Here is a 12,402-nt window from a genome sequence, read left to right on the forward strand (position 1 = left end):
AAGAAAAATAAACATGGCTTCTACCTCTGAGAAACTAAAGTTCTAATTTGAAGGATGCATGCTGCACACACACACATTATCTATTATAAGATAAGTATAAGCACTTAGTTTTAAACACTGAGAAAGGAAGTGCACTTTCAATGGAAATAATTAGGGAAGTCTTCACATCCTGTCTGGGACACTTTAAGGCAATAACCATGTGTTTTCCATTGTGCCTCCAAGATCTAGAACTTTCCTTGGGACATAGTAATGGCTTAACATGTTAAACAGATGGATGAATTTGACCTAAATCTTGAAGAATAGTCCTTGTTTTGAAATGGGAATTCTCTTTAAAGTTAAGGAATAAGGGCGGCGCCTGTGGCTCAGTCGGTAAGGCGCCGGCCCCATATACCCAGGGTGGCGGGTTTAGACCCAGCCCCGGCTGAACTGCAACCAAAAAAAATAGCTGGGCATTGTGGCGGGCGCCTGTAGTCCCAGCTACTCGGGAGGCTGAGGCAAGAGAATTGCTTAAGCCTGGGAGTTGGAGGTTGCTGTGAGCTGTGTGATGCCACGGCACTCTACCGAGGGCCATAAAGTGAGACTCTGTCTCTACAAAAAAAAATAATAATAATAAAATAAAGTTAAGGGAATAGTAAAGGTAAGAAGGGGAAGGCATATGTTTAGTCTATAAAGATTGCAGATGGGTTACTATAAAAATAATAATATATTAGGAGATAGTGCAGGTTTTGGAAAACTTGAGCTTCATACTAAATAGTTCATATTTACTTTGGTTGGAGTTTTTATAGGACTTCAGGCATAGCAATGATAAAAGCATTGTTTTCAGTAAATTTATTACCATGGAAGGGTAAGAACTGGTAGATAAATTTAGTTTTAGTAGATACTATAAGAAACTTTATTCTGGGGCGGCGCCTGTGGCTCAGTGAGTAGGGCGCCGGCCCCATATGCCGAGGGTGGCGGGTTCAAACCCAGCCCCGGCCAAACTGCAACAAAAAAATAGCCGGGCGTTGTGGCGGGCGCCTGTAGTCCCAGCTGCTCGGGAGGCTGAGGCAAGAGAATCGCGTAAGCCCAAGAGTTAGAGGTTGCTGTGAGCCGTGTGACGCCACGGCCCTCTACCCGAGGGCGGTACAGTGAGACTCTGTCTCTACAAAAAAAAAAAAAAAGAAACTTTATTCTGTAAGGAACTTTAGCACAGATTTCTCAGAAATAAAAATAAGACCTACAGTTGTGAGTTACAATTCTTCCTAAAGATTTTTTAAAACTTGAAGATAGAATAATTGTGACTTAATATAGCCACATGGAAGATTCATCCTGTAATACCACAATGGTGAGATTTCCTTTAAGCAAATAAATTGTCTTGAATTTATTTTTAGGAAGGAACTGCATTATATGGATTCTGGGCTAAATGGACTATTGTATCTCGATTCCAGTCTATACCTGTATAGTTTCCTACAGGAATCATAGTCACTGTTAATAAGCTTTAAACTTCAAATTTTAAAATATAAGAGATGAATTTGGCTTTGAATTCATTTTCACTTATTAAAGGAGAAGGCCAAAGTTCAGATGTTGCTTTTGTTTTTAAAATATATGTTACCCTTAAGGTTAAGATGGAGAACGATTGGGCAAATAAAAATTAAATTTAATGAGATTAAAATTATCCTGAGTAGAGAGGATAGCAACAATAAAACTTATTTGTTAGCATGCTAGCCTGTTTTTTGTTATTGATATTGCTGTTAATAAATTTTACTAAATGTTTAACATAACAGTTGATTTCAAATGTGCATAAGGCTAATAAACAATATGTGAAACCTTTCTTCTGAATATAAAAGTCTCTATAAGATTAACCAGACTAATAAAGACCTAAAAACTTGGCTTTTAGCTCAAAGGTTGGCATAAGGTTTTAATTAAACTATATCCTCATAATAAAAAGAAAACCTATTTGGCAATGGGCAGGATTTGTAGATAAATCCCATAATTACATACATTGGAGTTTTACTATGAAATATGTGCAGGCTTACATGTTGTTATCAGTATTTAATTTATATACTGCCACTTGTCACATAATTAGAACATTTTTATCATCTTCCCTTCCTCTGCTGCTTCCTTAAACTGCTGCTTGTGTGTCCTCTGATAATCTCGGGATCTCAGTGGTTTTTCTGGCTCTCCCTGGTCCTCTACCAGTGCACCTTCTCCCCTTTCTCCTTTCACCCAGTGTGCCTCACTCTCATTTCTCTCAAGTTTGCAGAGGACAACTGTCCTTCTTAGGCCAGAGGCAAGAGTTTATTGAATGACTTTCTCACTTGTAATTGTTATACCCATGCTGTGAGATTGATCAGAGAAACTGAAATTCACAAAATTAAATAATTTGCCCAAGAAAATGTATATTAGGTGGCAGAGACTAAATTGGAACCCACATCTCTATTATCAACATGTTGCTGGTATGTGTTGCCTTTGTTAAGTAAATTTTTCATACCTGTAGACTTGAATAAGACTCTAGGAAAGATGGTTAGTATAACTCAAGACAAAGTATGAATGGCATTAATGGGCTTGCTGCTCCCCTTCTCCTCCCAAGATATTTGTTGCTTCAACTGGATCACTTACTAACCTAATGAATTTTTATGTGGAGGAATGTTAGAGACATTTTTGTGCAGTGGCTCTTTCTGAGTATGCTGTAACAACGTAGGGATGTACTGCCTTTGCTGATCACTCAGCTCTATGGTCATGTAGTGGATTGAAACTAGTGGTCTCTGAGGGAGAACATTTCTACATATCTGATTCACCTCTTGCTTGCTCACATTCCCCAACCTCCAGGGCACTCAAGCATAAGACACGTTCTTTTTTAATTTTATAATTCATTGAGTTAACTTCTAATAATTTCAGGGCACATTTGGAGGATTTTTTTGTAGACCTTGATCAAGTTATAACTGTATACCTGATCAACTTATTAAGAAAGAGTGAGTAGAAACCTGCTACTTTTCCATTTTTGTGCTAGGGTAGAAAAAACTGAAAAGCAAACTGAGATGTGAATTCTCAACAAATTGTTGAATATAACATTTTAGGAAGGACTTTGAAGTCAAGAATGAATACCATTTAACTTTTTAATATCTTTTAGAAATGTATCTATCAATATATCAATATAATAATGTATTGATATATCAATTATATATATATATGGTATCCATAATGTTCATGTGCAACTTAAAATAGTTGTCTATATGAATATGTCAGTATTTTGTACAAAATTCTGAGACGTCCTTCAACCAAGTTGGTTATCCATAGACCTAACAGTATTTTCTTTGTTGATAAGATATTTACGTTTTATGGGCAGCGCCTGTGGCTCAGTGAGCAGGGCGCCGGCCCCATATGCCGAGGGTGGCGGGTTCAAACCCAGCCCCGGCCAAACTGCAACAAAAAATAGCCGGGCGTTGTGGCGGGCGCCTATAGTCCCAGCTGCTTGGGAGGCTGAGGCAAGAGAATCGCGTAAGCCCAAGAGTTAAAGGTTGCTGTGAGCCGTGTGACGCCACAGCACTCTACCCGAGGGTGGTACAGTGAGACTCTGTCTCTACAAAAAAAAAAAAAGATGAAATGGTCATGATAACCAGTTACCATGTCATTGATACATATAGAGTAGTTTTGTTTAGGATTACCTTTTAAAATTTAAAGTTATACTTTGTTTATCTCCAGGGGTGGAAATTTATAATGGTAGGTTTTTATTCAGAAGTAAAGGAAATTTATGTGTAATTGTGTTTTTTCAGGTGTGAAATAGTCTGTCATGGTAAGTATTGTTTCATCTCTGGAAGTCTTTTGAGATAGATGACTATCTTTAAGAGATCCTAAAGAACGTGCATTGTACACTTAACTAAGAAAATATGAAAGATCTTAAAGTATATCATTTTTAAACATGCTGTCTTTAATATTTTTTGTTCCCAAAAAGGAAGTAATGTCATTTTGAACCATAAATAACTACCATAAATAACTCTTTTCTATTCTGACTTGGGAAGCCTAAACATATTTGAGGATAAGAACTTAAAATTGGCACCGGCCCCATATACGGGGCCTGGTGGGTTTGAACCCTGCCCGGGCCTGCCAAACAACAATGACAGCTACAACAACAAAAAATAGCTGGGATAGCTGGGTGTTGTTGCAGGCGCCGTAGTCCCAGCTACTTGGGAGGCTGAGGCAAGAGAATCACTTGAGCCCAAGAGTGTGAGGTTGCGGTGAGCTGTGACACCACGGCACTCTACTGAGGGCGACATAATGAGACTCTGTCTCAAAAAAAAAAGAAAAAAAATAATTTAAAACTGTTTTATAAAGTATCTAGATCAGGTTTTCCATTTTATCTCCAACTACAGATTTGTTCTTTCTTTGAACAAATTGAACTCTATTACTCACAAACCCCATAATGAATAAAGCACAATCTTTCTGCTAAAGGACTTCACAGGGTAGTGGGAGAAATAAGATTAGAAACAACAGTAATACAGAAGAGCATGCGAGTAATAGAATTGAAATGTTAAAGTTAGTTGTTGGAAGAAGAGATCTCTTTCAGCTGCAAAGATCAGGGGAAAACTCCTCTGAATAGATGACAGTTAAATTGTGTCTTAATAAAAGGTGATTCTGCAAAGAGGCATTACTGATTAATTCATTCAGGTAGGAAGAAAAGTCTGTAGGTAACAGTGGAAAGTTTAGCAAGTTATAAAAATAAGGGCACTGGAGGGTAGAAAGGAAGAGATGACCCAGATGAATCTAGCATGGCCATAATTTGAAAAAGGTTAAGAGATGAAATGGACTTCAGTTATTAGATGCAAATGAGGTTAGTAGCTTAACTTGGAAGCTGTGGAGTCAAAGAAAAGACCAGCCTCCTGGCTCAGCACCCGTAGCACAGTGTTTATGGTGCCAGCCACATATGCCTAAGTTGGCGGGTTCTAACCAGGCTGGGGCCAGCTAACTACCGATGACAACTGCAACAAAAAATAGCTGGGTGTTGTGGCGAGCACCTGTAGTTCTAGCTACTTGGTAGGCTGAGGCAAGAGAATCAATCGCTTGAGCCCGAGAGTTTGAGATTGCTGTGAGCTGTGATGCCCCACCGAGGGTGACATAGTGAGACTCTGTCTCAAAAAAAAAAAAAAAAAAGACCAGCCTCCTTTTTACTTTAATTCCATAAGACTTGAGAAAGTTTGAAGAGTATGAGATGTTATAAGAGAAGGGAGGGAGAATGGATGCGTTATTTTAAGGAGGATGTCAAATTGCAGAAGAAAAGAGGAAATAAGGAGTAGGAGAAGATGAAATGGTTAGATTTAAAGTAAATGAACTTTCCACACTAACAAACTGGTTGATTTCACAGGGTACAATAAAAGCAATAAGAGAGGCAGGTCATTAAAGAAGGTCGAATGAGGAGAGAATGAGGGGGACGTATGAAAGCTTGATTAACAGCAAAGCTAACCCGGTAGAATGGAACTTGTTGAAATATATAAGAGAATTGGACACAGTGAAAGTTGAATGCTATTCCTATTTTGAAAATACTTAGTAAAACAAACCAAATGACCTGTCACTGCTCATGTCTAAATGGACTTTCTAGAACTCTTTCATGGTATTTTAAAGTAGCTGGTACATACAGGTGTTTAATTCAGTCTTACTTGGTTAAAGTAAATCACTTGCTCCATCTTTTCTGGGGATCATTTCTAGGAGTTTATAAAATAATACTCATTGTTTATGTAGTACTTTTATAATTCCAGAAAACTTTTGCATTTAATAATTTTTGATTTTTACATATTACACACATGTGTATATACATATATATATTTAATAGTGAATTTCATTGGAGAAAAATTTTGAAAGCCATGTGAAGGGTTATTAATGTTCTTATTTTACCAGATGATAAAAACTAGGATCCAGCTTTATTAAATGATGCTCCTACAGACTACCTTTATCTTTTAAATTGTATGTTTTTATTTTGAAAAAATCTTTCTCATAAAGCAATTAAGAGTTTTTGATGTTTTGGGTTTTTTAATTTAAACTTGTTATGGGTACTTAGAAACTTGTCAGGTATCTAAAAATGTAGTCTGAGAGGGTGAGTGAATTGCTGTGGTTTTGCAGACTTTTGAGGTTCCTTCTATTTGGTGTAGTACTTGATATCAGGCTATGAATAATTTACAAACTGGATATAGGAATAATTGAGTGTTATCGCCTCTATATGATTTAGTGTCTACTCTAGATGAATTTGATTTAAAATGATTTAAATTTCAATAAGTAGTTAAGAAAATATCATTTAATCATTTTTTCCTCCCCAAAGCTCATTTTTTAATTAACTTGAATAAATATTCTCTTAAATTCAGTTTCATTTTCCTAGAAGATCATTCTATACATTGAAATGTAATCCTTTAAAAAATTTTCGATTAATTTTACAGTATATGAGAAACCACATGATCTGGTTGTTTTGTTTACATAAGCCAATTGAAATAGATACTGCTGGCTGGGCACACTGGCTCATGTCTGTAATCCTAGCACTTTGGGGGGCTGAGGTTGGAGGATTGCTTTAGACCAGGAGTTCTGAATCTAAGCTGAGCAACACAGACCCCTGTCTCTACAAAAAAATTTAAAAAATTAGCCAGGCACGGCGGTGTACACCTATAGTCCCACCTACTTGCGGGGAGTTGAGGCAACAGGATCGCTTGAGCCCAGGAGTTTAAAGTTGCGGGGAGATAGGATAACACCCCTGGGTGCTAGCTCAGGCTAACGGTGAGACTCTGTCTCAAAAAAAAAAAAAGAGAGAGAGAGAGAGATTGCTGAAGTTATCTCTTCCTCACCAGTTATGAAAGTTACTAATACATGTTTGAGAGCTGTTCTACATGACCCATATTTTAATCAGCAATTATTTTACTTGATTTCAAAATATAGTATGCTTTTTTCTTTCATATACACAATTTTAAAATAAAATGAGAATGCATATTTTTCAAAGAAATATTTCAAATATGATAAGCATTTCAGGAGGAATCTAGCCAGTAGCTACATCAAAATCCAGATCAATTCCAGAGCAATTTTAAATATTACAATAGGCAGCTGATTTTTATTTTCTTTCTTTAGGAATCTTTTTTTGATGAGGATTTCCAACTGATATATTAAGAATATACTTTTAGGGGTGGCGCCTGTGGCTCAGTCGGTAGGGCGCTAGCCCCATATACCGAGGGTGGCAGGTTCAAACCCAGCCCTGGCCAAACTGCAACCAAAAAATAGCCGGGCGTTGTGGCAGGCGCCTGTAGTCCCAGCTACTCGGGAGGCTGAGGCAGGAGAATCGCTTAAGCCCAGGAGTTGGAGGTTGCTGTGAGCTGTGATGCCACAGCATTCTACCCGAGGGCCATAAAGTGAGACTCTGTCTCTACAAAAAAAGAAAAAAAAAAGAATGTACTTTTAGAGTTGCAAATCGGAAGCAATCACTACTGTCACCTCTCTATTCTTTTCCAGAATTTGCCAGAGAGCATGAAATTCACCAACAGAGTTATCCCCTGATCTCATCATTAAGGGGCTAAACCTGATTCTTTTTGAACAGGATACCTTAGTTTCTCCAAATTATGTACAGAGAGATGTGAGCCCATATGAATAGCATGTGGTTCTTTCACAAAACTATTTGTAAAGATTTTGTGATTCCCTTTGTCTCAGATCAGGAGTCAGCAAAATTTTTAGACTTTGTGCCCAAGAGGCAAAATGAGGATATAATGTAAATACTTAACAACTAAGGGAGAAAACAAGTCACAAATTTTTATTTATAAAATTGAATATAGAAAAATAATAGAGTACGGTATTTTATTTTTTTTTTTTGGCCAAGGCTGGGTTTGAACCCGCCAACTTCGGCATACGGGACCGGTGCTCTACCCCTTTGAGCCACAGGCGCCTCCCAGAGTACGGTATTTTAAATGTAGGCCTATTAATGAATGAAATTTATTGGGGATGGGAAAAGGGAGAGTATTTTGCTTAATTCATGTTTGATATTAGCCTTTCCTCTTACCAAATTTATCGCACATGCTCACCTGTGAAAACAATTCTTAGCTCATGGGTTGTATAAAATCGAGTGGCCATCCAGGGTTAGCCCATCAGCCACGATTTGCCAACCCCTGTGTTAGATAGTAACTTGCCACTATTCTGTGTTACTTTTGAGCTTAAACAAAAATCAAAGCTTTATTTGTATAATCCATTTGAAGATAAAGCATTCAAAGAGAACTCAGTCAGTTTTAGGGGTTTAAGTATAATATTTGTTTAAATAGTCTCTTGTTCTCGTGAAAAAACCAAAGTCTTGCCACTCGTTGTCATTCTCCTGAATGGTGTTTTGAGAATTTGTTGCGCTTTCAAGTAAGTAAAATTTTATAATAGGTGTTTTAGTGGAAGAAAGATGAGGGCTATAATATAATTCCAAAGACACCAAGTATAGTATAGTACTTAGTATTAGGTATTCTTATATGTAATAGGAAAACAATAAATGCTTTTTTTTTTTTTTTTTTGAGACAGTCTCACTTTGTCGTACTTGTTGGAGTGCTGTGGTGTCTTAGCTCACAGCAACCTCAAACTCCTGAACTCAAATAGCTGGGACTATTGGCATGTGCCACAACTCCTGGCTAGTTTTTCTACCTCTAGTAGAGACAAAGTCTTGCTCTTGCAGAGGCTGGCCTTGGACTCCTGAGCTCGGGCAATCCACCTGCGTTGGCCTTCCAGAGTGCTAGAATTACAGGTGTGAGCTGCTGTGCCTGGCCCAATAAATCTTTTTTTTTTGTCACCCTCAGTAGAGTGCTGTAGTGTCACAGCTCACTGCAACCTCCAGTTCTTGGGCTAGGGTGATTCTCTTGCCTCAGCCTCCCGAGTACCTGGGACTACAGGTGCCCACCACAATGCCCAGCTATTTTTGTTGCAGTTGCCGCTGCTGTTTCAGCTGGCCTGGGCCGGTTTCGAACCCGTCACCCTACTCACTTAGCCACAGGTGCCGCCCAAAAAATCTTTTTTTTTAATATTAAAATTTTACATTTGACACTTCTCATCTTAATTTATTGTTTATACTGGAAAAATAAGGCAAGTTCAAGGGCAAAGTCTGTCTTAAAATGGCTAATATTTTACAGGTGTGAAAGTGACAATTTCTATACCCTTAACTATTTTCAAGGTTTTTTGAAGGAATTAGTTATGCAGTTGCCTAGTTAACATTCAAACCCACAGCTCACAACTGATTTTTGTTGTTGCTTTTTATTTTTCTAGGATTTCTGTCTGTGTAAGATATATTCATTCCTCAGTAATGAAACTTTGTATATACCATATGACAGCCTTGTTCCTAATGTGAATTATACAGAGCATGCGATTAATCATCCTCTGGTATGAGACTTGTACCTGCTGTGGTCATCACTAATGTGTCTGTCTGATGGTGTGATGTTTAGGACCTGAATATTTGGTGTTTCTTGGCTTGTTGTGGTTTCATATTTTCACACAAGTTTGGTCTGTTTACCTTTTATTTTTGTGTTCTTTCTTTCTGTGTTCTCCCCACCTCTCTGCTTCACCTTTCTTTTAGCAAAGATGAGGATTTCTACCTTCAACATACATTGTTGGTCTTGTCTTCTGTTTTTGTTAGGAGGGACAGCAGTGTGATAAAAGAGGAAATCAAAGCCTTTCTTGCCAATCGGAGGATTTCCCAAGCAGTTGTTGCACAGGTAACAGGTAAGAGCTAAAGAGCCCTTTATTCTGGAATCATGTCTGATCTCTGCCTTCTGGTGCAGATGTTGGAATATTGCTTGCCTTTCTGCATTGCAGTGCAGAGCTGTCAACTTAGGCGTAATAACGTATGCCTGTGATTTAAAACCCATTGTCTCCAGTATCACGGAACTTCTCCAGTGATTTTTTTCTTTTTTACTTGCGCTAGTAAATTTTATAGCATTTGTAATAAGTACATAATTCCCTATTTTATGGCTAAAATAGAGTTTCTCTAGTTTTCTTTTAATTGTTAATGGAGCTTATGACACAGGCACATCCAACAGCTATCTGCATTTCTTATTTTTAAAAGCTTTGCAGTCCTTCAAATATAATCCCCAATTTTACCAATTAAAAAATGATTCATGAGGGAAAAGAAAGTTTTATTTTTTAACCATTTTTCTGTATGTAAAAGCTTTCCTGAAAACATTCCTGAGAAGATAAGAGGTACCATCGTCTTCTCTTTGTTCTTTATACCATCCCATTCTCCACCCACGTCCAACCCCCATCCCCAGTATCTGGCGTGTATGTGTCATCTCTATTCAGATTGCATTTTTTATGAAGTTCTTAAATTTGGGAGTGGCATGTCTTTTCTTTGTTAGTATGTGGATCTCAATAATTTATAAGACCCTTAAAAAAATAACTGTGCCTTAGTCATTAGAGCAGTGTTTTTCAACCTTTTTTTTAATCTCATGAAAGGTTAAACTTTTGTGGCACACTTAAATTGTGTTGATCAAAAAAAAAAAAAATGGAGTAAAAAAAGGAACATGCTTAACTCTGCTTTGAACTTCTTTCAAAAATAATTTAATGATCTTCAGAAATTTTCGTGGCACACCTAAGATTCTCTTATAGCACACTGGTTGAAAATCACTGCATCAGAGGAACCAGGACCTCTTTCACCTACATTTTATAGTTTTACATTGGTATATTTTGTACATTGGTGGACATAAAAATTAATTTACCCCTCCTGTTATTAACATGCTATTTTCAAGCTGTGTGACTTTGGGCTCTTCAGCCTCTGTGCTTCGATTTTCTTACTTCTACAATGAAATACTTGGATCTAATCTTGAAGAGTGCCTTTCAATTTTAAATTATTTCTGTTGTCTTGACAGAAACACATATTGAAGCTAATTTACCTGAAAGGCTGTTACTTACCATTAATTTGGTTAAAAATGAAACTTCAGATTTTATAAGTCTTAAATTTCATCCCAAATATCTGAGGTCAGCCAGTCTTTTATAATATATGTGAGATATATTATACTAGTAATATATTTTTATAAATGACACTTCCTTTCATGGTAATATATTTAAAGGCGTGTCTTTCTGTGTGTAAGTCTTATACTGAAGGATAGTATGTGGATTTAACTGTTGTAGTCTTTAGGTATTTTTCAGTAGGATATTTAAAATTAATTATTGTCGTCCGGGCATAGTGGCTGACACCTGTAATCCTAGAACTCTGCGAAGCTGAGGCGGGTGGATCCGTTGAGCTCAGGAATTCAAGACCAGCCTAAGCACGACCAAACCGCATCTCTACTAAAAATAGAAAAATTAACTGGGCATTGTGGTAGATGCCTGTAGTTCCAGCTACTTAGAAAGCTAAGCAGGAGGATTGCTTGAGCCCAGGATTTTGAGGTTGCTGTGAGCTAGGCTGATGCCATGACAGAGTAAGACTCTGTATTTAAAAAAAAAAAAAAATGGTGTCCTTTATCTTTGAGGAATAAGTGATGGTTCTTAAGGCAAAGTTAAGGGCCTAGTTAAGCGGGTTTTACTGAAGCTCACTGATACGGACTGTGAAAAGATGCAGTGTTGTCTTTTTAGTGCTTAACCTTCAGCTTCTGTGACTAGAAGCAATAGTATTAAATGCCTAACAAACAAAAATTAAATTGTAGTGTTACAGAATAAGAAACATTGTAAAGTTGACTTTTTCAGGTCGAAGTATTTCTAAGTATGTCGAATACCCTGAATGTTGAATCATCTTGGACTTCTAAAATACTAACTCTGAAACCCATCCAGCAATGATGCAAGTTATAATACCTTTAAAAACCATTTCTTAGGCATAAAAGCATTAGATATACCATGGATTAGACATGATACACCAATTATAGTATTGCCATTTAGAAAATGGAAACTGAAAGATATGTTTTCACATCTTCCTATTGAAAATACAGTCTATAGAACAGAGGTATTGGCATCACCCAGGACCTTGTTAGAATTTTAAAAATACTGAGTACCGGCCTAAACCTGCTGAAACAATTTATATTTTATCCAGAAGCTCAGGTGATTTATGTTTGAGAGGTATGATAGGTATGATTCTAGGAGACGCATGAACCTTCTTGACATTAACTTCGGTGGATTTGGATTGTTGAACATTGCCTCACTAATCACAATGCCACATTTTTGGTTTTTGAAAGCAAGAGTTGAAAATATGTTTACACATTTATTATCTCTTGTGTCATATGGACCTTCCTTTTCCTGCCATAATTACGGGACTTGATAATGTTAAAAACTTTCTCCATTTCAGCCTTACCCTAACTTATTCTTCCTCTTTTTCTTTCCACTCCAAAGGCTTGGGTTTATCTTCCCTTGATCAGAAATCTGATGGTTCACCATTGTCTAAAAATTTCTCATAATCTGTCTCCATCCTCCTTTTTTATTGCCATCTTCTATTCAGTATACCCTCAACTGAATACT

The 12,402-nt window shown here is 37.2% G+C and overlaps 1 protein-coding gene across 9 annotated transcripts in view; it reads left to right on the top strand.

Moving 5' to 3' along the window:
• The window catches only part of HMBOX1 (homeobox containing 1), a 152,766-nt gene that overhangs the window by 63,720 nt on the left and 76,644 nt on the right, over positions 1-12,402 (top strand). For all 9 annotated transcript variants that reach the window (XM_053578433.1, XM_053578436.1, XM_053578434.1 and 6 more), the window contains exon 4: positions 9,596-9,681. In XM_053578433.1, the coding sequence (XP_053434408.1) occupies positions 9,596-9,681 (86 nt within the window). The remainder of the gene's footprint in view (positions 1-9,595; positions 9,682-12,402) is intronic.

The sequence above is a fragment of the Nycticebus coucang genome, chromosome 24, assembly GCF_027406575.1.
Source record: "Nycticebus coucang isolate mNycCou1 chromosome 24, mNycCou1.pri, whole genome shotgun sequence".
Taxonomy (NCBI): Eukaryota; Metazoa; Chordata; class Mammalia; order Primates; family Lorisidae; genus Nycticebus; species Nycticebus coucang.